The sequence below is a fragment of the Aythya fuligula genome, chromosome 4 (genome assembly GCF_009819795.1).
Source record: "Aythya fuligula isolate bAytFul2 chromosome 4, bAytFul2.pri, whole genome shotgun sequence".
In the NCBI taxonomy this organism is placed as follows: domain Eukaryota; kingdom Metazoa; phylum Chordata; class Aves; order Anseriformes; family Anatidae; genus Aythya; species Aythya fuligula.
In genome coordinates this window covers 14,752,801-14,778,127 of record NC_045562.1, presented here as the reverse complement: position 1 = coordinate 14,778,127, position 25,327 = coordinate 14,752,801, and the positions used below count along the sequence as shown (strand labels likewise).

At 39.0% G+C, this 25,327-nt stretch overlaps 1 protein-coding gene across 1 annotated transcript in view; it reads left to right on the top strand.

The window, feature by feature from the left end:
- Positions 1 to 4,286: 4,286 nt before the first annotated feature.
- Positions 4,287 to 25,327, top strand: part of UBA6 (ubiquitin like modifier activating enzyme 6) — a 31,956-nt gene continuing 10,915 nt past the window's right edge. Inside the window, exons 1-24 of the mRNA XM_032186700.1 lie at positions 4,287 to 4,356; positions 4,627 to 4,738; positions 6,988 to 7,060; positions 8,524 to 8,618; positions 9,428 to 9,456; positions 10,585 to 10,679; positions 11,204 to 11,315; positions 12,322 to 12,402; positions 12,995 to 13,117; positions 14,211 to 14,334; positions 15,619 to 15,722; positions 16,534 to 16,596; positions 17,620 to 17,696; positions 18,330 to 18,396; positions 18,806 to 18,949; positions 19,598 to 19,665; positions 19,922 to 20,000; positions 20,709 to 20,789; positions 21,165 to 21,242; positions 22,544 to 22,725; positions 23,308 to 23,413; positions 24,085 to 24,174; positions 24,285 to 24,365; positions 24,989 to 25,117. Coding sequence (XP_032042591.1) covers positions 7,020 to 7,060; positions 8,524 to 8,618; positions 9,428 to 9,456; positions 10,585 to 10,679; positions 11,204 to 11,315; positions 12,322 to 12,402; positions 12,995 to 13,117; positions 14,211 to 14,334; positions 15,619 to 15,722; positions 16,534 to 16,596; positions 17,620 to 17,696; positions 18,330 to 18,396; positions 18,806 to 18,949; positions 19,598 to 19,665; positions 19,922 to 20,000; positions 20,709 to 20,789; positions 21,165 to 21,242; positions 22,544 to 22,725; positions 23,308 to 23,413; positions 24,085 to 24,174; positions 24,285 to 24,365; positions 24,989 to 25,117 — 2,049 coding nt within the window. The 5' untranslated portion in view covers positions 4,287 to 4,356; positions 4,627 to 4,738; positions 6,988 to 7,019. The remainder of the gene's footprint in view (positions 4,357 to 4,626; positions 4,739 to 6,987; positions 7,061 to 8,523; positions 8,619 to 9,427; positions 9,457 to 10,584; positions 10,680 to 11,203; positions 11,316 to 12,321; positions 12,403 to 12,994; positions 13,118 to 14,210; positions 14,335 to 15,618; positions 15,723 to 16,533; positions 16,597 to 17,619; positions 17,697 to 18,329; positions 18,397 to 18,805; positions 18,950 to 19,597; positions 19,666 to 19,921; positions 20,001 to 20,708; positions 20,790 to 21,164; positions 21,243 to 22,543; positions 22,726 to 23,307; positions 23,414 to 24,084; positions 24,175 to 24,284; positions 24,366 to 24,988; positions 25,118 to 25,327) is intronic.

The window sequence follows — 25,327 nt, the reverse complement described above, 5'->3', positions numbered from 1 at the left end:
TACTTTACTCAGGGAGTCCTGAGCCAGCCAGATGCACTTTTCTTCACAAACTTTTAGCAAACTGTCTGGCCTGGGTTTGTCTTATATTCCATGTCAGTGTTTTATTTATGAAGACTCTGTTTTCTGCAGTAGATAAAAAAGAATATTGTGTGATTAAGGAAAAGGATTTTTAAAAACCTTTTATTATTGTTAAGATTTAGCAAGGATTTAAATGATATAAAGGTAATATATTTCATAACATTAAATGTATTTTAAAAAATTGCTCTTTGTCTTTTTTTTTTTTTTTTTTTTATGTTTATTTAATAATAGCCAAGGTAAAAATGTGTATTTGATTCAAAATAGACTTATATTTAGTTTCGTATAAAACTATACTAAAACTCCATCTCTTTTTCTTCATTCCCAAACCTAGGAATTTTGTTTTTAACAGTGGTGGGATCTTTACAGACATTTCTGCAGTGACAAAAGTGAGACATCTACTTTTCTAAAGATACTGTAAGGTGAATTTCAATATGGCTAGTGCTATGTAAATTTGAAAATGAACCTGAACCTTCTTCCTGTAATCAACCACCTCGCTTGTTGTCTTGCAAAACCTTGTCCTTCTAACATGGCATTCCTGGCACTCCACCGTAGGAACTTCTATGCAGCTGATGTACCAATTCTCCTGAGATTACCCAGACAGATTTACGGCTTCCAGAAACATTTTCCAAACTCCAGGTTATTCAAATCAGGTTGGTTGAGGCTTGCCCAATACTAACTTGCAACCTGGAGCACAAATAGGAAGCAAGTAAGAACCTGATTTCACAAGGCCTAACCACATGAGGAGGTCTGGCTGAATGACATCAAGCAGTCACTGGGATTTCTTATGTAAGTAAAACTTGAAGAAACTCCAATTTCATATCTACTGCTCCTGTTAACAAATTAGAAGAGCTGAGAGCCAAAAGATATTACGTATGCCAATTAATACTTATCTGGCAACTTGCAGCCTGTGTTGGAGATGCATGTGCATGGAGAAACTGGCTCTTGCTTTTGAAAATGTTTTCACGCATGTCAACCTGGAATCAGCTTAGGTAATTAGTACTTATGTTTATCCGGATCAGGATTATAAGAACATCGTTAATGTGGTTTCTAGGAAGGTGTCACTTACTAGAGCAGCCTTAAGTGAGAAAATCCTTCAGCCCACCCCACTGGGGAAGATGGAGGTCTTTTAAACATGCTAGCAAAGCCTTCCTATGCTGCATGTCATGGAAAAAAGAGGACATTAAAGCCTTACCAGGCAGCATTTCACTGCTTTAAGAGCCCAGGGCAAGCCATAGCCTGTGGCAGGATATTTGGAAACCCATCAAAGGAACACTGCTGATGTGGATTTATGGTCATTTCTGCACAGGCTTGTGTGTTAAACTGAACTGTGTTGGCCATAACGCTGTCAAATAATATGTTTTTAGGGAGAAAACGACATGAAGGTTTGTCAGCTACTTTACTAAATAAATAAAGAAGCAAACGCATCCCCCAAATCACCATTATGGAGTCCTCGTTAAGAGTGTGAAATCATTCCTGGAAATCAAAAAATTGAGACTTAAATGTGTTAATGGCTGGGATTTTCACAGCAGGTGAAAGCAGGTGGATTTACAGCTGACAGCTTCAGCTCCTTTTGCAGACAGCGGCTTTAAAGATGCATTCAATATTTGCACACAGAATGCATCTATGATAGCGCATGTGAACTGAAGTCAAAAAGGGATTTGGGGTGTGAATTGGCTCAAGTACAAAAATGTTGTTCTGACCACAGCAATGTACCACTGATTGGCCTTAGGAAGTCAGGAAGCTGACAGCCTTGTTTGGTATCTTTTGCCAATCTCAAATGCTATAGCTGATTTTAGTGGAATGACAACTCTGGAATTGGGATATATATTTTTTAAATTATTTTATTTTTTATAATTAAGTTCTTAGGGTTATATGTATTTTTTAAGGAGATTATGGGCAAAAAGGAACAAGTGAAATGGCTCCAGATGTTTCAAATTCTGCAATCTTGGAAAATAAGCACAAAACCTTTATGTTTTTTGGGTTGGTACCATCAGCCTAGAGGGCTCCCTAGTATACCTGCTAATAATTGATGCTTTTGAGAACCAGTTTCTTTGCCTGCAGAGATAAACAAAACCTGTCTTGCTTTATTTGGAAATTTGTCTTAGAATCTCCACATTTACAGTTTCATTGATGGTTAGTCTTTGCTTTATTCCTGCCGAACTGCTGGGAAAGAATTAACTGGATGTTGCTATTTCTCCATTCAGGCAAAAGGCTTTTCAGGGTTCGCTGTAAGATGATTGCATACTGAAGTAACTGGTATGTTAAGTGTTCAGCGGCCAGGACAGGAAGATGGTAGGGAGCAGATTTTTTTATTTTTTCACAGCATGATTGATAAAGCTTCTATGATCCTAGGAAAGAAACCACAAAATTAATGGTAAAAAATCACTGAGGGAAAAATCAGCAAAGTGGCAAACCCAAAGCTGACATTTTTGGCTTAGTTTAAACTTTTCTTTGCCTTTTTTTCACCCTTTATAGCTGGGACTCTGTATAATTCTGCTCATCAGGTAGGTGCATTGCTCTTTGAGTCATTGAAATAACAGAATTAATTTTATATTTTTGTGTATTTTGATTTTTTTGTATTATGTGAAAAAGACAGAAAGCAAATACCAGCCTTAAATATTAATTGCCTTACTAGTATGAATTGTGTTCTTTTCATCCCGTATTGCTTTTAGTGTTTACCTGCCTTGGGGTCCAGCATTTTAGACTTCTAGTGGCCTCTAGTGGACCTGTGAAGTTTGTCCTCATCTTCTCCATGTGTTCTATTTAAATAAAATAAAATAAAATAAAATAAAATAAAATAAAATAAAATAAAATAAAATAAAATAAAATAAAACAAAATGGCATGTAGTAGGCAAGTACCTGCCAAACTATAGCCTCTGTTTGCAAGATGAATGCTGTCCAGCTGCTCTTAGCCTTAGTTAATAATTCAGTACAAAAGCTGCATGCGTTGTTGGATTGTGGTGTAAGTCCTGATGAAGACTTGGAAGTTCCCTTGGACTCTTAGTTCCAGTCATATGAGATAAAAATGCTAAAATAGTTAAAATAATGTAGCAGATGCTGACATGCATGCACAAAAAGGACAAAACTTGGGAGATCTTGTCTCTAGAAGTTCCCCCCTGCCCCCCCCCCCCCAAAAAAAAAAAAAGATAGAGAAAAGACTTTTTTTTTCATGTAATATGGAATGCAGTTTTCTAAAAATAAAATAAAAGAGTAAAAAAAAAATTAAAAATAAAAGGTGAGTATTCCGTATAAACTGTATGCAATGACACTTTTTCCACCATTGTTGGCTATGCAGTATACTGCATCTCCTCCCATTTTATCTGAACAAGATGTGCCAGAGATATCAAGGCAGATTTCACGCTCACCTCACCTAACCCAATGGTCAGGGAGAGCACAAGCGAAGGCAGGGCTTACATTGCAAATTCCACTTGCCTGATAGTACTGGGATCTTAACCAAAATTTGGGAAATGGGAGGAGACTGCAAAGAAAATATGTATAGAGGATGCGGAGCTGCTGGTGCCAGAAGTCTCTGGAGACAGCGATAGTTGCCACAGCTTGCTTTGATCAGCACATGTTGAATGCCACCATAAAAAAGGGAAGTTTCCACGAGCCCATACTGTTCCAGTGTGAGATGTTGTGCAGTGATCGTGTGACTGCTTTGTGCCAGATCTGTGCTCCTGTATGCCTTTAGATGCCATCTAGTATTTGTGCTTGGGATGCCACAGTTTCACTCCCTAGCACCCATTTGATAAGAAGTGTCTGTTTTTGAGATGTGCAGGACATGGTGTGGCCTGATGTGGAGATGATACCTCAAGGGCATGTTTTAGAAATAATCTGTTGTGTAAACCGGTAACAACTGAGTGTAACAGGACTTTTAATTTTATTTTAACCACACAGTGCTTGCAGAAGGAGAAAAGCTGAGCGCATGGATTTTATCTGTGACTTCACAAGCTTTGAGTTGCAAAATCAACCAATTCGGCCAGAAGCTGGAAGAAAACCATCTCCAAAACCACCTGCCGGGGCGCTTGGGGCAAATTTCACCCCTACAACATCACTTCTCGGGTCATCCCCACCGCCGGCCGCCATGTCGCGGCGGGGCGGGAGCAGGAGGAGGAGGAGGAGGAGGTGGCGGCCGTAGCCCGGCCCCTCATGTCGGCGCAGGCGGGGAAGAGCCGCGGCACCGGCGTCGCTGCCGCTTCCCACCCCCTTCTTTCCTGCCTTCTCTTCCCCGGCACCGCCGGCAGGGCACGGGCCTGCTCTCAGCGCCAGGCCGCCGCGGTGAGAGCGGGCGGCAGGGACCGGGACCGGGATCGGGGACCGGCTCCCCGCTCCGCGGGGGCGAGGGGCAGCGGCGGGGCTGCCCGCCGGGCTTGGGGCCGCGGGGAGGGCCGGGTTTGGGGCTGCTGAGGGCGGCTGGAGTTTGTTTGGACGCCGCTTGGCTTCGCCTGGAGCCCTCGGGGAGAGCTGAGGTGCGGGTTGAGCTTCGTGGTGCCCGGCGGGGCGGCTGGCAGCGGGTCTGAGCGCCCTCTCCTTCTGCTGCCCCAACAGGGAGCCTGCGTCAGCTGCCTCTGGAGACCGTGGGGAGGAGGGATGCACCCAGGCCTGGCTGCTGAACGGCGAGTAATTGACTGGTTCTGCTGTAGCCTGTGCTAACTCTGAGGTAAGAAGGATGAGGAAAGCAGCCCAACACCACAGCTTCGTGCCTTTGCTGTTCAGGACCTCTTAGCCCTTCTTTGTCAGCCGTAGCTTCTCGGTTCGTCCCTGGGCTGTCCCACAAACAGCTGAGGGTAAAAAGAAAAGAAAGTGAATGTATAAATGTTGAGCAACAGATAGTAACTTGAAGGACCTACCCCCATATTATGTGCCATTCTCTGAGGCAGATTTAACATGGGGTGAGGTAAAACGAAATACAACTTGGATGCAGGAATACGTTAACAAAGTTTTGTCCTTTGGCCACTAAATAATAGTACTATGAAGCCTTATTTTGCTTTGACAAACCAATTTTCGCCACACATGATATACCTGGCAGCAGCTCTGCCATACGAAGAGAGTTGGGAGTCAGTAAGCATGTTGGAAAAGCCTTTCTCAAATGGGTCTGGGATGCAGGTGGCAAACCTCTGGTGTGCTCATCGCACGCCCTCGTTACTCACAAATGGCTGTCGGGGAGAGCACACGTGGTGGCTGTCAGCAGGAGTAGCCGGGGGGTTGTGAGGGAGGAAGGTGGGTGTGTGTTTCACCTCAGGGTGGGTCAGCTTCCCCACCTGAGAGTGCCAAAATCACTGTGCTGTGGAGGAGCAGAACAGCTCAGGGATGGCTGCTGCAGGCCATAATGAGGTGGCACTGGTTTGTCTTGAGGGGACTTTCAGTCTTGTCACCCATACAGAGGATGTAATTTAGGCTTTTACCTGAGCAGGCCTCAAGTCTGTCATCAGATAAGGTCTGTTACTTCTTGCCTTAAGAGCTGGATCCCAAAATGATGTACTTTGGTTATTTTCAGTGCTTGCTGTGTAAAGGCAAGGGAGCTGTGCTGAAGTGGCTGGTTGTGCAGATACAATGGAGGTGCCGCATGCTGACTGCTTTCTTTGTTGGCTTACATTTGGGATTTAGTGTCCACACTGTGGAGCAGCTTAACTGCTCAGATCTGTGGCCTGCTTTCCAGTGTAACCCTGTCTGACCCTCACTGCCATCCTGCAGCGCTACCTGCCTCATGGTCTGAGAAAAGAAGGGGGCATATTTCAGATCAAAATGTTCTAGTCTCAGGTTGTGCCAGGCTGCAGAGGTGCTGCACATCAGAAATGTTACAATATGCACTAAAGCCATCTGAACAGGAAGTAAGAGTTAACCTGTGGGCAGTATTACTGCTGTTTCAGAGTATATTTGTGCATCTTTGATTTCAGAGGGAAAACTCCTTAATACTCTTAGTATATCTAGGCCTTTACATGCAATCTCTTAGGAGAAAGGATTGTCAGCCTTTGTCTCAAAATCTTGTCGTTTCCAAGTCTGCTTGTAGGAGTTGTACTGAGATGTGCATCTCTCTAGCAGTGGTGAGAACTGGTGTTCTGGGTCAAGTGTGGGGACTGTTTCGCTTCTGTATTTGGTGGTGGTTCCTGTCAGGTCTAGAAAGCACAAATTCCAAGCCTGCATAACAAAAGAACAGCCTGCCCTGTGATGGAATTTCTTCCTAATCCTAGTGCTTAGTTATCCCCCAGGTAACTTCACAATGAAAAGGTCTTTGCTAATTAATGAGCTCCTTAACTGTGCACATACTAAAGTCCTACTGAAGTGTTTGACTTGATGTCTTAGTTAAATGTTGTATTAATTCACATCTTATAAAGTAAATTTAAAAATAAACGTTATTACATCTTGAATACTTTCCACTAGCTTGTACATCATAGATTTTTAAAGTACTTTTGGATATTGATTTCTTCAGTTAGCTATAATGGTGATTTGTTTCCTGAGTTTTTTCAATTAACATAAAAATAGTGCAGCATAAATAACTATTCCTAGTCATTCAGGGATCGCCTGTCTTCTATTCAGAATAAGCAGCAAACAAGCAGAACCAAATTAAATGACGTGGAGCTCTTAATGTTTAATTTTACTTTTACTAAACCCAGCTGTGGCAAATACAAGAAATTAGTCTTGTGTCTCCTCAGTGAGGAAATGAATGTGTCTCTGTATTTTGAGTTCATGTGTTGAAGGTTTGAGGTTTGTTGTCTTCTGGCTCCTGTGTGTTTTAGTTACTGAGATGCCATGTTGTTCTGCAGGCTTGTCAGTGTTCAAAGTAACTCTTACATAACACTGCTTTCTGTGTTTTCCAGTTCTTCTGTTGAAGAATTGAATGGTGATAGGGAGAGGGGACAAACTGAAATTGCGTCCAATGTAACCGCATTCTTTCTGTTTGTATTCTAGTGCTTTCTAGTGCAAACAAATCGCATTGGGTCATGGCGGCAGACTCTATGGAAATTGATGATGCTTTGTATAGGTAAGAATATCTGATTTGAAAGTGTTACTCCTGATTCTTCAGCAATGCTTGGATCTACTCCCATTGATGTGAAAGACAAGACTTGAAAACAATATCTGCTGCCTGCTAGGTCCGGGTGTATGTACCTGAACTGTTCTGTCCCTCACTTTAAAAGTGGAGGGGCGAAATGTCCAGCATGTGAAACTGAATCCACTTCCTGCAAAGTTTCTTAAACTACAATTAGCAGTGAGAACTGGTTGGATTGGAGATTTAACACATCTTCATGTAAAACTGTTCCTTTATTGGTATTCTAATAGGTACTTTCTGACTATTAGTGTTTTTCTAGTAAAAATGTAGTTACATACTACAATGTTGAACGCAGTTTCAACAGCATCAATAATGAGTGCTTTTTGGAAACCAGAACTAATACTTTTCTTGTTTGAAATACATTCTTTTTCTTCCTAACTCTAGCCTGTTACTTCTTTAACAAAGTAGATATTCCTCTCTTATTTGTTCTTCATCTTCTTTCAGTACAGTCTTTTTGCCCTCCTGTTCTATGCTATGTAATTTACCTACTATATCATTTATTTCATTTATTTCTGTCCGCATGTATATCATCAGTATTTTTATTATCTGCCAGATATCAGGGTGTTGGGTTTGGACTGGACCTTAGTTTTGATTTTAATTTTTTATATTTTTGTTTTTTAATTTGTTATCTAGAAGTGACTTGAGGTCATTTGGCACACCAGTAGCTTAAAGACCCTGTAGTGGAACAAATGGTATCTCTAGAAAAACATGGTGGCATGAAAAGCTTCTTTATTAAAAATAAATGAATTCACATCTTCTGTATGCTGAACAAATGAGGCACCAAATTCAGCACTTGTATGGATTTTTGACACAAATCATAGGAAAGTCATACTTGTCCATCAGGAAGTTTTACTTAAAATGGTTTTAATTTAATTGTGTGGTTGGAAACTCTGAGTCTTTCAGAGCTCAGGATTTCACTACAAAAGCTGCTGCACCCTCCGATTTGAATATTCCTGATAGCAAAGATTTTTTTTAGTTTGCTTGTGTCTTCAGGAGTTAATTCTGAAGTGATTTTACACTATCCTGGAAAAACTTTGCACTGCTTTAAAATAATATTTCTTCCTCTCTAAAATCCAGCATTGAGAAACACTGTAGTAAATGCATTTCACTATTTCAATTGTTGGTGAAAATATTACATCTGATAGGCATTTATTTCCTAAAGGACTGTACAGGTCAGATCCATGTATGTTATGTCCTCAGTTGCTTGGTGAGTGGAGGACTGGTAAATATAGCTGCGCGTGTGTCACTAGTGACATATTCATCTGCAGAACTATTGCATGTTAGATGCTGACTGGGATGATAGCAGGAAAGGAATAGCTACTTAAAAGTGAAAATATTTGAAGTGACTCTTGATTTTATTTGTATCTTGTTTTTGTTTGAATTTATCTTTGATATAGTCGCCAGAGATATGTTCTTGGAGACACAGCAATGCAGAAGATGGCTCAGTCCCACGTGTTCCTGAGCGGTATAGGTGGTCTTGGTGTGGAGATTGGTAAGTTTAGACAACATTTATGTATAAGCAGAAGCAAGTATTTGTAAACATACCGTTTAGATTACTTCTAAAGCTTATTTTGGATGTAATAAGTACATCTGCAGTATCTGAGTGATTATATATGTTCATGACGTGTAAGTGACATAGTTGCTGGAAGGATCCCGGGCTTCTGTCTAATTATCTTCTTAATAGAACAAAGTTTTAAATATTATTTTAAAACGTGCTTCCATTAAGCAGATAGCTTTATGCAGTATCTTGTGTCTTGGGTGAAGGTTGAGGTTGGATAATCCCAAGTTATTCCTTTAGGCTTCAGTGTCAATGAAGCTAATACAGGGATAGCCATAGACTGAATTATTAGGTGTAGGGGAACAGATGCAATTTGGTGAAAAATGCATAATTGTCCCAGTGCAAGAGACCCCAATAACCATTTCCTTTACTCTTTAAGAACCAGCTAAGACTAGTCTTGTCTGTACCTGGGGTATTACCCTTTCAGTTGGCTTTGATGGGACTTTGCACCAGATGCCAGAACTGATCTATAAAGTTCTGCTGTTTATTGTCATTAGTGTTTCTGTAATTGCACTTGTAGGATGAACAAACGTAGAGAGCCCTTTTAACCTTGCTCATGTTATTCTGCTTTCAGTGGTGCTTTCAATGGTAGAAGAATACTTAAACCAAACATAAAAGAAAACAAACCCTTAAGCTGTGAAGTTCTTAGAAGTGACATATTGTTATTGTCCACCCACATAACTTTTCACTTAGAGCTTTGCAAAAAATCTGCAACACTCCCTCTCTCTGTTTCTTTTTTTCAGCCAAAAATATCATTCTGGCTGGGGTAAAGGTACGTAAAACAGTTCTGTTGTTGGGTATTCTTAGGTGAGTGGGAGGGAAAGGGGCAACGCCACTAGCTAGCTAATCTTAAGTTTCTGAAACTGTCTTTCTCTGGGAGGATTGCAAAAAATTTGAGGACTCAAGAGCAAAAACTTTAATAGTCTGCGTGTTCTAGTAGTAGGGTATGGGTCTTGCTTTAGCGCGAAATCTGAATTTTTGTACCTTTTGGGATTCTTAGTAGAAGCATTCTGAAACTTTTTGCTCAGGTAGATAATGATAGGACAAGGGGGAGTTGTTTTAAACTAAAAGAGGGGAGACCTAGATTAGATGTTAGGAAGAAATTCTTTTCTCAGGGTGGTGAGACACTGGACTGGGTTGCCCAGAGAGGCTGTGGATGCCCCATCCCTGGAGGTGTTCAAGACCAGGCTGGATGAGGCCCTGCGTAACCTGATCTAGTGGGTGGCCTCCCTGCCCATGGCAGGGGGGTTGGAACTGGATTATCATTAAGGTTCCTTCCAACCCAAGCCGTTCTATGATTCCATGAAATACCTCATGTAATATTTCAGCCAGCTGCTCATCAGGCATTGAATTCACAAAATTCATTGACAAAGTCATCACTCGTAAATGGAGTGATATAAACTGAAAAGCCAATCTGTTCAAAATGTTATCCTGGTCTGTCACCTGCCAGAATCCACTTATATAGAATTTAAAATGGTTGGGTGTTTTAATCTGACAACTGCTTTTGTACTGCTGGAATTAATGTTATTAGAGAAGCCTTTTAAGGCTGTTTCTTCCAATCACACTCAAAAATCTGCTTATTTATAATTTTGGGAGATTGTTCAGTTACAGATGGCAGTTGTGCTTTAATTGCAGTGTGGCAAAAATCATCCTTGGTATTTACATACTCTCATCATTGCAAGCTGCAAGGAAAACATTTAATGTAATGCATCTTTCAGATGCACTCCTCTCTCTCAAACAGTAAGGGTTTTGGCAAAGAGGATGGAGGAGTTCATTCCTATATATGGTACAACTAGGTCTTCTGCAATGCTAGTCCACCAGCTTTTTTATGGGGATTAATCCATCATTTTGGGTGCTAAAACCATGTATCCTTCCAGTAAATGCTTTTTCTCTTTCTTAGGCTCTTACAGTTCATGACACCAAGCAATGCACAAAATGGGATTTAGGGATCAATTTCTTCATCCACGAAGATGACATACTTAGTCAAAGGAACAGGTTGGTGAAGTCTTTGGGGTGAGGGAGGACTGAACTTGACTAGGACCAACAGTCTGATCAGTGGCAAAAATAGGAGTTCAGTGTCTAAGAGCTGTTAATAATATCAGGTACTAGTTAACCCCCTACCGTTGGAGTTTCTGTTTTTGAGTGCAATGATGAGGTAGGTATCGTGAGAAGTCTAGGTTGGGGCTGGAATCCTGAGTCAAATAATCAAAATAAGTCAAATATCTCACTTCGTCCAGCTGGGAGCTTGTAACATTAACTTAGTAATGAGGGCCAGAGTGCATTTCTTTCTTAGACTTTCTCAGCCACCTTTGCAAGACTAGAATGTCTCACTGTCTTTTGGACAGAGCTGTTTTCCTCAGACCTGCTAGGAATTTAAGTGTGAAGAAGTTAGCTGCTGATTGTCACCAGGATACTTTCTACAGGACTCCTGTAGGATGTTTGTAGTATGAAATTCAGTTTAGAAAATACAATTTTGTAAATGCATTAAAAAAAAAAAAATTTGAAAATTGTTGTTTCAGGGCTGAGGCCACACTTCATCGTATTGCTGAACTTAATCCGTATGTCCACGTAGCAGCGTCAACTGTGCCATTAGAGGAAACCACAGATCTGTCTTTCCTAAAGCAGTACCAGGTATGTCACTCTTAATTTAAATGTCACAGTATTTTGCTCAGAGCTTTTAATATAAGTAAATAAAATGAAAGCAAACTTTAAAGTGTATCTTGAAATGATGGAAAGAAAGAAATGTGTCTTTGGATGAATGAAATGGTCGCGCTCGTATTTTTCAAGGCTAAAACTGCTCCTATCAATTCACTTTGTTGCTTATGGAATTTACTACGATAACAAATAGCTAATTGAGATTACTGTACAATAGTTTTCTTATTTGCAAGATAAAACTGACTTCTTAACAGTCATATTGCACAGTGTCCTACATGTATTTTGTGCATTGTATTCTGTGCAATAGAAACTCAAGCTGTTTAATTAGGTCATTTATGTATGTATCTGTATATCCAGTGAAATGTAGTGGAAGGAAGGTTTTTTCAGTTGTTCAGTCATCTGTCTTCTGCCTGTGTGCACGGCTTGGGATGAGTTGGCAGCTCAACCAGATTTCCAAATGCCCCAGCTACAGAGATATAACTGAATTGGGACACGCTGCATAAGCTTTGCAACCCAATATTAACCTGAATTTGAAAAGAATGCTTGCAGAAACTGTGTTATGTATGCAACTTAATGAACACCAGTACTTGAATCTTGTGCAGACCTCCTGGTATGCACTGGTCACTACTATTTGTTTTGCTAACTTTAATCTTGAAATTCAAGAGCTACGTTTTCTCAGAAATTACCTGTAGGTGTTTTCTTGAGTATTGTAATTAGGTTTTGAGTTTCAAACTTGTGATAAAAAGTGAGAATTTGCTGTTCCTGGTCCTGCTCATCTTGCTTCAAGAACTTGTGGAGCAGCAACCTATCTGATGAGAGAACTGACTTGAGACTGCTTTCTCTGTTATGTTGGGAGTAGTAGGGAAAGGAATTTTGAACATTCAGGGTGCCAAAGTAACTTCCTGTTACTACTACCTTTTCCATACCCTGAAAATGTCGATTGCTTCCAGGGTCTCAGTTTTATTTGTGTTCTTGTTCACAGTGTGTCATACTGACTGAAGTAAGCCTTTCACTGCAGAAGAAGATCAATGACTTCTGTCATGCTCAGCAGCCACCCATCAAGGTAACAACAACCTTAAACACACAATTAATCCATACAGCAAGCATTCTGCACCTCCAGCACGTTCTATCCAGCAACTGAGAAAGTGGGTTATGAGGTATATAGTTTTATGCAGATACCACAATGACAGAGCAGAATGAGTTTTTGGGAATATGCTGCTGCTGTTCTTTCCTGTGCATGTGTCTGATGTTACATGGGTAACCATAGCTTGTTTTTTTTTTTTTTTTTTTTTTTTTTTTGGGGGGGGGGAGGGAGGAGGGAATCTGCTGGTAAATAAATATTTTTCAATGTTAGCTCAAAACCTCTGTTCTGAGAGAACAGGGTGAGACCAAATATAGCAGTAGTAGAAATGGCAGTACTTCATTGCCTATTGCTGTGACTCCTGGTTTTTGTGTAGAAGTTCTGAAATGCTAGTGTGAGTTCAAAATCGGTCGGTAATGCTGTTCTGTAGAGTCAGTGACCTGGGTGTACGTCTCAGGTTTCCACCAGAGCAAAAGTTACACCTGCTAGCCTTGGACAAGGTTGGATGTTGAGAGTTCATTTCTTTGGTATATCCTGTTTTAGGGATACTTACAACTTTTACTTTGTCTTGTAGTTCATCAGTGCAGATGTGTATGGAATATGTTCACGTCTGTTTTGTGACTTTGGTGATGAATTTGAAGTGCTGGATACAACAGGAGAGGAACCAAAGGAAATCTTCATTTCAAATATTACACAAGTAAGGGATAGAAGCCATTGTGCTGGTATAACTTTGCTTTGTTATGACTCATTATTGTCTAAATGACCAAGCAGAGCATTTCAAGTTATCGGCCTGGTAAGCAGTTGAAAACTGCATAGCAGAGGCAAATCAAGCTCCTTGATTGTAGTGTCTACTCCAAAAACAGTCAGTGATGAGTGCTAAAACCCAGAGGGCATGCAGATGTCCCTTGTCATTGCTTAAAATTTAACGTAATAACATTGAGGCTTTTTTTCTTGTTGAGTGAAAGGAAGAGTTGAAGTATGTAGAGGAGATATAGCCTTGTTATGGGAATAGGTTAAGTCTTCAAGTTTCATGACCAAAATAGTCATGACTAGAATAGTCATGAAACTAGCCCTTTTTATGAGAAACTACATCACATATAGAGGACAACCACCAGAATGATCGAGAGCCTGCTTTGAGAAGAAACTTAAGAGTTGATTGTTTTAACCTCCCAAAGCAAAGGCAGCAAGAAAAGGATGTTATGAATAATACTTTAAGTGGAGAATATTGGAGAGTATATCTATCTGATCTTCTATTTTGTAAATGTAAACAATTTTGGCTCCTCTCAACTCTGTTTGGAAGTCCAGACAAGAACCTTATTCATTCAGTAGCAAGTCTTTTGTCATATCTCCACTCTAGATGTAACAATAATCAAGCTAGAAGGAGTCGTATATCAAATTGTATTTGGTCTGAATTAAAACTCATGACACAATGATTTGGGTAGCCAATTCTTTGGTATCTTTAAAGTGGAATGAATGATTTGATCCTCATTAATTATATAAGCCATATGCAGTTGTTTCACATCTTGTCCTGAGTACGTGCCAGGGCAAGGAATATATATATTTTTTAAAATTCTTTCTTAATTGATAATCTGATACTTGAGTTTAATTGTACCTTGCTTCCACTCTCTGAAGTGGAAATATTATTTTGGATAAATCCCTTGTTATGGCAGAAATGAGGCACTCGAAGCGTTAGCTGCGGCTTCAATAGACAAAAAGCTTTTTGTCTAAAGCATGACCCTTTTATACAAGACTCCTTTCTCCTTCCTAACTTAGCCATTTTTTGCTTTCAGTCAAATCCTGGCATTGTCACTTGCCTTGAAAATCATCCACACAGGCTCGAAACAGGACAGTTCTTAACCTTTCGTGAAGTTAACGGAATGTCTTGTTTAAATGGATCCACACACCAAATAACCGGTAAATTGTTTCTTACTCATTTGCAATACATTTTTTTTGACCTTTTTTAGTCCACTGTACTGTTAGTTATTGTAACCAGAAGAATGCTGGGTTGTACAGAGATCACATGAAAAATTGCCATCTGGCATGGAGGTCTTTCTAGTGTTGTTTCATTTCCATTTAGTGAAGCTTTTCTAAACTCATTTTGTTCCGTAAGAAGTAGTAGAAACTACCAGCTAGTAGAAACTAGTTGGCAATCTCTGAAGTGACTGACAAAACTGTTTTGATTTTTTGGGGTTGTGGGTTGTTTTTTGTGTTTTTTTTTGTTTTGTTTTGTTTTTGAGGTCCTGTAAAACCTGTTTTGGACTAAATTAACACCACTGTGTATGTCACTGTACGCCTGGTAGTTTCTTGGGTGATAATGTAAGTGTATTGGGATGCATTGACATTACTCAGTTTCCAAGCATGCTTTTGAATATATTTCTCATGAACTGCCATTTAACTGGCTTTCATCTTCATTGTGTAGGTCTCAAGGCCTACTACTCAGTTCATTTTGGATGATGGGGGATCATCTAATTGTGAAGGAGGGAGAATGGGTGTTAGGAGTTGTGGAGTTGTTCAGTTGTTTTTTAGTACAGTTAGTTAGTACAGTTAGTTTAGTTTAGTTAGTTGTTTTTTCAGTTGTTTGTGGTCTGAGATTAAAAACTACCCTTGAAAGGTGGTTGAGTCTGTTTTCTCTGGACTCATTTGTTTAGCTAGTTCTGATGCTATTCCTTCCTTCTAATCATGGCCTAGCTTTTGGTTTCAACTTTCATGCCCCGAGTTATCAAAACAGTTGTATGCTGTCTTCCTTTATCTGAGTGATGCTCCAGGTGGTACAAGAGGAAAGATTGCTTTGCTTGGCAGTTGGAGCATTTGTCTTGATTGCTTGTGGTTCTAGTTGCTGGGCTAAAATCCTGCTCTGACTGTTATATTGGACACTGCTGTGCACAGTCCAAATAAAACTGAGAGTGATTTCACTGTTGTTACAGAGCTGTGGTCATCAGAATTCCTGTTAAATCTGCTGCTACTCTAAAAAGCTTATTTCATCACAGATCATGTGAGTGTAATACTTTGGCCCAGAACCTTGCAGAGAGGGACAATCCCATTAGTTAGGAGGATCAATTGTGTTCATGGCTTCAAAGCAAGGTTGCATGCTAAAACATTAGAGCATAAAAAAACACTGGGGGAAAAAAAACACAACTCTTTATTGTTTGTAGAACTGTAGCATGCATTGTCACAGTGTTTATTCTTTCTTCTTTTCAGTGGTGTCACCTTACTCATTCAGCATTGGTGATACGTCAGAAATGGAGCCTTACTTGCATGGTGGCATAGCTGTCCAAGTGAAGACCCCCAAGATGTTTTATTTTGTAAGTGTGCCTTGGCACAACCAGGTTCCTCAGTGATAACAGTCTAAGCACTGAAAGCAGAGTTCAGGAGGTCCATGTTTTGGTTAACCATGATACAGGTTTACACTTACTGGGTAAGGATAGTGTTGCTTATTAATAAAACACAAAGAATAGGAAATACTTTGAATTCAAAGTTACTGGCCAGTGTAGAGGAGGTAAAAAAAAAAAAAAAAAAAAAAAAAAAGTAAATTAGGGGCAATCTATCCCTGTACTGCTGGTGAGTCCATGAAAGTCTATGAATATGTGTTTTTTGGCAGCCTTCTGAGAACAAGGAAGAGTGGATGAGTTTGTATGAGAGGGATTGCAAGGCACATGGTGCCGTGATCCATTTTGAACCCACAACAAATAAATCTTGACTGCCTTTAAACATCCAGGTAAAAAGCTGGAAGTAAGGATCAGCTGCTGGTGGTATGAAAATGCCCAGCTCAGCATATGAGCTGTGTCTTGTCTCTTCAAACCAGTGCCTTCCCATTTCTTGCTGGATTGTGAAGTTTTTACAAGTACGCTGCAAGTGGTAAAATCTTTGGTAGATGACAACATGACAACAGAGCAGTTTTGGAAATGAATCTTGCCACTGCAATGTAAAACATCTCTGTGACACTTTTGACTTATAAAATTTTCAGCACGTTATTGTATTATGCATCTTTCTGGGTATTAGTAATGAAGACAGCAATAGAAATGCTAGTGAAAAAGGATATTCAGTTCTTAGTCTCTTCAGGAAGAGCAGTGACCCTTTCAGTAACTGTTATTTTCATGCATTCTTTTTTTCCAGGAACGGTTGGAGAAGCAGATAACAAATCCATTATGCCTAGTTGCAGACTTTAGCAAGCCTGAGGTAATTAATATATGGAAATATTTTAACTCTAAAACAAAGAGTGTAATCTGAAGCTTTATATGTACAACAACGTTCATTTTTAACTCTTCTGCAGTAGTTAAAATGAGAACTTAAATTATGAAATGAGAGTAGGATATCAGTTTGTGTGGTCACACAGAATGTACGTTACGGTTTAGATCCCTGTAGAAATTTGTTACCCACTTCTCCATAAATCTGCTGCTTAAAGTCTTGGGTTTTCATAACTCTTTAATGCATGGGAGTATTAATTTTGCAAGAGAGAATGATTTTTCTTTATCAATGATCTTTGGTTGATTAAAAAAAATATGCTGGAGTCCAAGTCAAACCAATCTAAAAAAATACTCATAGGTTGGTAGGAAACTGCAGTTAAGTGTGAGAATATATTTTTTCATTGGAAAAAAAAGTTTCAAAAGTATTTAAAATCCAAAAGAAAACTACCCATATTTGCCTTTAACACAATTTTATTGAAGTATTATTCATATTCAAGGAATGTAAGTCCTTGTTAGTCCACGTTAAAATCTTACACCAAAAAAAGGTTGATCTAGTGGTTTTTTTTGTTTGTTTGTTTGTCTAATAATGTAAGATCTAGCTTGTCTGTTCAGATTTTCTACTGTTAACCATTACTGTTGGGCTTTGATATTGAGGTTTGGCAGAATGCAGTACATTCTAATGTCTAGTTAAAAGAAGATTACATTGTTTTCCAATTTCAGTGCTAAATTCTTTTGGTGGAATCTTTAGTTGAACTTGGTCGAAGTGGGTGCTGAATGTGCGTGAAGGGTATTTATTGCGTTACTCCTGAGCAATATTTATTGAACCCATTTTGTGAGATTGCTAGCAGAAGATACCTCAAGTTGACTTTTTAATGCTACTCAAAAACTTTTTTTGGAGCTGTACAGTTAAGAGACAAGGAAGTGAAAATGTAGCAGAACTGTTCAAATAAACAGTTGCTTTTGTCTCCTCCAGTTTGAGTATGTAACTCATCAACGTGTATTCTTGTCTTAACAGGCACCTTTGCAGATCCATGTTGCCATGCTTGCCTTGAACCACTTCCAGGAGAACTTTGGTCGCATGCCAAACATTGGGTAATGCAGCAGTCTTGTGTTTGCTAAGTCTTGAATCAGATCTCTCCTCTGGCTTGATGTGCAGCAGCATTCCTTGTCTGTCTAGTACTTAAGAGATGACATAGAAAGGGAAAGCTGAAATCTAGATGCAAAATGGTACCTGTCTGGGTTTCTAACAAAGTGTTTCCAGTGTAGCAATGGCACTTTCTGGAACTAAGTAGACAGAAAATCCAACTGCTACCTTCTGAAAGCAGTCCTCCTCTGTTCCAGTTTCTTCACATTTAAAGGTTAAACTGGAAAAATTGTTTCAGCGATTCCTGAGTTATCCTGCAACTTATGGATTCAAAAATCTGAAGGCTTTGTTTTTGTCCATAAATTTTTTCAGTTGAAGCTCTATGTGCATAATTTTGATGCAAATTAGACAAAGTTACTTAAAAAGTGTAAGTCTCAGCAGCTGACTTGCATATAGACTTCTACACTGAGACTCTTATTCTTGAGCCAACCTTGACATTTAAACTGCTTTTTAATGATCAATATTAAAGCCAATACAAATTTCCAAACTCTTTCTACTGTAGCAAATGGCTCATTCTCCATTATGTTTTTAGGACTCTAGAATGTTTAAGTGATCATTATTGTTTCTACCCTGGTGTCTAGATGCCTTCAAGATGCTGAGGAAATGCTGAAAATAGCCATGTCTGTAAGCAAAACACTGGAAAACAAAGTGAGTAACAAATCAGTGTCATTGTGAGTAATTTCTGATGCACTCATTTAGTTGCCTAAAGGTTGTGCTTTGGTTTTTGGCCCTTCTTCTGGTCTTTGTATCCAGCGATGGATTTGCTGACTTTATGAAGGCCACACAAGGTGATACAGTGGTGTATCAACACTGGTTCAATCAAATGGTTGCCTCACACAAATGTTGAATCCATGTGTCTATGTGAATCCAGTTTCTAGGTCACTGCTCGTTAGATGTTCAGGGTATGTAGTACATCTGCCCTAGCTGGAAATCATTTTTCTAGGCAGAGTAAAGTAATTTCTTTTACTATAGATCAAAAAATAGTCTATGGTGCTGTAAAGTGCTGGCTTGCTCAGTTGATGGGATAAATCTGTTGTTACCATGTCCTGTTTTTCAGCCTCAGGTAAATGAAGATATAGTGAAGTGGCTGTCCAGAACGGCTCAGGGATTTCTGGCTCCTCTGGCTGCAGCAGTGGGTGGTGTTGCAAGTCAGGAAGTCCTGAAAGCAGTAACAGGAAAATTTTCTCCATTACAGCAATGGGTAAGGCTTTTTTGCTTCTTTAGCTTTATTTGACAGTGATGTAATCAATGTATGGTTGTGTGTGAATGCTGTATGATCAAAGGAGCTCGAACAACCTTCTAACAGGAGAAAAAAAAAGGATTTGATTCTGAACTTAGGAAAAAAAAATGTTTGTTTTTTTAATACAATGAAAGTGCAGCAGTTTTAACCAAAACTTTTATATTTGGGATTCAGAAATCATATTGTTTTTTCTATAAACAAGGCAAGTGTTGGCCTGTCAGTGCAGGGCTGCAAAGGTGTGTTATGGTCCAGAAGCCTGCTGAAGCTGCTGTACTTTCAGGACCCCCAGGACAAGAGTTAGAATAAAGTTAGCTTAAAAATGTCACAGTCCAATTTAGAGAATCACGGCCCTCTGGTTAAAATCATCACAAGTCAAAAGGTTGTCTCAGATTTTGGTGAGCTTTCCTCTGTGTCCAGGCACGTTTTTCCTGTCCCCTAAAATTGTGTAGTGAACTGTAATGAACCGAATGCTGTATAGTCTTACATTGACAATAAAAGTTCTGGACTTACATATTTCTCAACTCTGTGCATAGAAAATATTTACTTTTTTTTTTTACGCTAAATGTGATTTCTTTCAGTTTTTAATTTATTTTTACTTGTTTTTTACAGTTGTACATAGATATGCTAGACATTGTTACACCTCTGGAAAAGATGGGCTCTGAAGAATTTCTTCCACGGTAAATATAAACACAATCTGCTGTTTTATGTACTTTTCATATCTGAGTCTCAATCAGGAGTTCAGTGTAGCCTTCTGGAAGAGGACAGGTTTAGGTTTAAGAATGTGTGTCCTATTTGAGGGTGGGAGGAATAGGGATTTTCAGGGGCTCAGTCTGATTTTCTTAATTTGCATCAAAGTGCAGTTTGGCAACAATGATACTAGCATGATAAATGTTAGCTTGATACTCTCCTGTTTTTTTTCCTGCCCCTCCGTAGGGGAGATAGGTATGATGCCTTGAGGGCTTGTATTGGAGACCCTCTATGCCAGAAGCTGCATAATTTGAATGTTTTTTTGGTGAGTATGACTGAAACTGTTAGGCTTCTTGCAAATACTCTGCTAGTACAGCTAATGCCACTTGTCTCAACTATTTTAAAAAATAATAATGATAAATTAGGCCTGATTACGTGTGTCACTGCATATTGGCATAGACATCCATATAATAGATAAGTCCTAAGCTGCATGGTACATGGTGTCCTGTGCAGTGCTTGAATTCTGGAGCTAGCTTTATATCTAGGAATCCACTTGGATCTTGAAAATTACTAAGGACAAAGGTTATACGTCTCTGGACAACCAGTTCCAATGCCTGTTTAGTCTTACAGAATAAAATGTTTGCCTATGCCAAGACAGAACCTTCTCTGTCTCAGTTTTTGATCATTATCTCTCATCCTTCCGCTGTGCACCTCCATAAAGAACTTGGCTTTGCCTTGGCAGTAACCTCTTAGGAATCAGAATTCTGCTGTTAGGTCCACCTTGAACTTTCTCTCATCCATCTTGAGGAAGTATGGATCCACTGTAATCTGAATAGGACAGGTGATCCAGCCCCCTACTTGGACTTGCCCAAGCTTTTCATCACCTTTTATTGTTATTGGAGGGTCCCAAACTGGATGCTGTATTCCAAATGTGGTCTAATGGCTGCTCAGTAAAGGGGAATAATCAATTTCTCAATTTTCCTCAGGGACAGTTTACAGAAGTTTACAGTTCTAAAAATGTCATTTTCTTTAGGTTGGCTGTGGAGCAATAGGCTGTGAAATGCTAAAAAATTTTGCACTTCTTGGTGTTGGTACTGGGCAAGATAAAGGATTGGTAAGTCACGTCCACTTTGCTTTTGAGAAAGTAATGTAGCAAGGAATAGTTGAATACTTAGAGTACATTAAAAGTAGTAAAAAGCCAAAGCCTTTGTTCGGGTTGATCTCTGGGCCTAGGGGCAAATAGTTTTTATATGAAGTGGAAGTAGTATGCAGTTAGAGGCAGAACACTTGGAGTGGAGTTGCTGTATTTCAATTTTAAAACAAAATTTAATCAACCAGTATGAATATAGGCATAGCTGTTAGCCATAGTGAATGACAAGAGGATTATTTTTTATTTTAACACATTTCTGTACAGGTTTCTTCAAGAATATTGCTTAGTGCTACGCTTTATTTATAACTTAAGCTATTGCTTTTGCCCCTTCTGACTTAGGTTACAATTACAGATCCAGACTTGATAGAGAAATCCAACCTGAACAGGCAATTTCTCTTTCGACCTCATCACATACAGGTATACTTTCTTCAGTAAACTTCCTGGGCTGTTGCGTTTTCCCTGTCCTGTGTCCTCACTGAGAGCTCCACTGTGAGTGCATGTACTTCTGTCCAGAGAGGATGTAACGGCTGTAATGATGTTCAGTATATTTTAAAACAATACCCAGACGATACTGGCATGCTGCTTATCATTGGTATTGGTTGAGTAAACTTGGCAAGTCTGATCTGCGTTTGTACTGGAGGCTTTGACTAATGAAATCTCTCAAATTTGCAAAGAAAGAATCAGATGACAAATGCTGTGTTTTATAAGAAACCACCGTGAACTAACAAGCTAGAAATGCTTTTCTGTACCATTGAAATTCAGGGAGAATAAAATAAAACAGACAGCACTGGCAGAAGTCTGTTCTCAATAGAACAACTAATGCTGATGAAACTTGACCTAAGTGTTAGCTGAATGCTGCAGTCTGTCTTAATTTAGTCTTCATTAAGCAGGTAAATAACTTGAGGGAAAAAAAAAAAAGGTACATTCAGTAAATGGATGGCATGGAAATTGTTAATTCCTTAGAAGCAGAGAGAGTATCCCTGTGCTTGCAAACATGGCACAAAATATTAAAAAGCGGCTCAAATCTTCACAGCAGTGGGAACAAGGGATTTCCCTGCCCAAAACTCAGCAGCTGGATTTTTACCTCTTGTTTGTTGAGCAAATCTAGGAATAGATTATATTTTGGTTGGATAGATAAATGGAGAGTGACCTCTGCAAGCTTTCAGAAACCACGCTATCTTGAGTTCTGGTGTTTTAAGTGGAGATCCCTAGATAATTGAATGCAGCATTTTAAAGTGGCTAGAAGTGTCAAGCAGGTTAAAACCTCTATTCCAGTTTAGCTTTTGAAATTGGTTTTGTGTGGAATACTTTGCAGTAATGTGATTATTCATAGGCCTTTGATGTCTGTGCTGCATAGTCAGAGTCGCAGTAACTGATGGTTTTATCCTCTGACAGTCAGGAACTGCTCCTTTCTTACAGCATTTTGAGAGCATGAGAGGGAGCATGTGCATTTGTTTCAATTACTGGATATATTTATGCTGCGCTATTCAAGCACTTTGGTCTCTGACCCACTACTTTAAATAAAACTAAAACCAAAACTAACCTAAGATGTATTTTTGTGAGGGAGGTATATGATTAAAGAGTCACCTTTGTTGTGTATTTTGCATGGTAACATTTCTATCAAAGTGAATTGTTGTCTGATCAGCAAATGAAATCAATACTTGACTCAGATGTTATTTTAATAATGTTGATACACATGTATATATTTGCACTTTCAGAAGCCTAAAAGCTATACTGCAGCAGAAGCAACTCTGAACATCAATCCTTGCTTAAAGATTGACTCATATATTAATAAAGTTTGTCCAGCCACTGAGAACACTTACAGTGATGACTTCTACACGAAGCAAGATGTGGTTGTGACTGCTTTGGACAATGTTGAGGCGAGGAGGTACATCGATAGGTAGGTTGTGAAAAGGAAACGAGGGTTGTTCGCATTCTTATTTGAGAATAATTTTATTATTCTGTTCTTAATCTTCTTGAATTTCAACTTAACTCCAATTTAAGATTGATAGCATTTTACTCAGATTTATTCTGCTCCTTGGCGAAGATGCTGGCTGGGAGGAGGAAGAGTTTTAAGCTTGTGGTGAAAACCAGCTCTGCTCTCATGCAAATGCTGCTGTTCACATGGGAGGGAGCCTCTGACTGGCTTCTTGGAAATGAACTGCTGTCAAGGCCTGTTTGAGGGGGATAATATTGTAGCAGTCTTGAGGTTGAATTATTTATGTGGAGGTATATGTACTCTAAATTTTTAAGTAGGGATGTTTACATTTAAAAAGAATTCTAGGTTGGCTCAGGTTTATGCTGTCACAGTCGAACTTGAAGTAGCTCTTCTTATTTAACTTGTTCTTTTCCTGGGTTTGGTTTAAGCTTTCCACTCTTCTTGAAAGGTCCTAGAGTCAGTTTTGCTTATGGTCTGGTAATGTCTGTAAGGCAAGTGTAGTGAGTAATCTGTATCCTGATAGTCTGTGTCTTTCCATGTCAGTCGTTGCGTAGCAAACCTGCGTCCTCTTATAGACTCTGGAACTATGGGAACAAAAGGACACACAGAAGTTATTGTGCCTCATCTGACAGAGTCATATAATAGTCACGTAAGTGGTTTAAGACCATTACTTAGCTTCTGTAGCTAGTCCCATGATAACCTATAAATCTGTAATTGTTTACGTATCTGTCTAAAATAAGTGACCCATTTGAGTTGTTGATGTTCAGTCCTATTAGGAAATAGTTATTTCCTTGGATTCTTAAGAAAAGCTCTCAAGAAATTAAATTTGAGCAGACTCTGTACTAGACATTCGTCTGCCTGTTTCCATAAGGATACATATTAATTCTGATTGAATTGGATACTCAAACTCTTGCATTATCCCTCAATTTAAGTTCCTATGAAACTACCTTTTCAAGGTAGAAATTCACTGTTTAAGGGCACCATGAAATGATGCCACTTGCCACGTAGCCCTGATGTTGACCGTCCTTAGAGTCTTGCTAGAAGCAATGAAGAAAACTGTTTCTGGCCTTGAGTGAAATAGCATATTTCTCCTTGTGAGCGTGTGTGAATATGAACTGCACATCTTGGAAAATCTGGCTGGTAACTTCTGTTGTTTGTGCTTTAGGGCTAAATTTCACTTTCTGGTATCTTTTAGATTAGTCATTATAAACAAATAAACATAAACCAAACTTTGCTCTAAACGTACATAGTATGTAAATTCTTGGTGCTATTATTAGCAATAAGCTTTAGTAAGCCCATGTTTATTCTCCTTAAATACAGCGGGATCCACCAGAAGAAGAAATACCTTTTTGTACCTTGAAATCTTTCCCAGCTGCCATTGAACATACGATACAGTGGGCAAGAGATAAGGTAAGTAAATGAGTTTGTAGATTTTTTACACAACTTACTGTGTATTTGGAAAGATAGGGGATCTTATCTACTTCTTGTAAAATGCCATGTTTGTTCTTCTTGTTTTCTAGTTTGAAAGTTCATTTTCTCACAAGCCTTCGTTGTTTAACAAATTTTGGCAGACCTATCCATCTGCAGAAGAAGTTTTACAGGTAGGAGAAGGTTGCCACGTTAAAATCCAGAGTTTGAATTAATGCTTATGTTCAACGAATGGGAACAAAATCCAGCAAGAAAAGCGATTATATTAAGTAAGATTTGGGTTATTTTCTGACTTTCTTCAGAAAATCTGAAGGCTTATTTGGCCAAGTCATTTGTAGATCCTTCATAGGAGCAGTATTTCTGCTCTCTAATAAAAGCCAAGTTTTGTGCATGGTATGCTTCCTTATCTCGTGTATTCTGTACATGATATAGAAGTATCAGAAACGCTGAGGGATTGTTATCAACCATACTACTGAGTATCACTCATGTGCACCCAGCTGGGGAAAAAAAAAAAGGAAGATTTACTTTCAAATGGACTTAACAGCTGGATTGTTTTTATTTCTTGTCTGTAATGGCTAACGGTCACTATAGGACTGGGTGGAAATAAAACTAAGTAGATGACAGCTTCTGTGGAAAAACACAGAAAGAAAGAATCACATGAAGGTTAATATTCACAAAGTGATGTTCTGTTTCCTTTTGCCTGTAACTTACTAAGATCAAACTTACTGTTTGACCATTTTGTGATGAATCTTGTCTGTTTTAATCTTTTTGTTTTTTTTTTTTCTTTTGTATCTAGAGAATAAAATCAGGGGAGAGTTTAGAAGGCTGCTTTCATGTTATTAAAACACTTAGTAGAAGACCCCGAAGTTGGACTCAGTGTGTGGAACTAGCAAGAGTAAAATTTGAAAAATATTTTAGCCATAAGGTAGGTAGCTAAGATGTGGAAATAAGGCAACGCTTGACTGATAGGGATTTTAGAGAACTTATTCCTAATAACTAGTTTTCCAAGTCTTTGCATGCACTTCCATCTCTTCTTCATAAATGACAAAATTTACTTGAAATTTTAAAATGCTGCATTCCTTCCTCTTCTTACTTTTTTTAGACTGCTTTATTAACTAATTCCCAATAGCTTTGT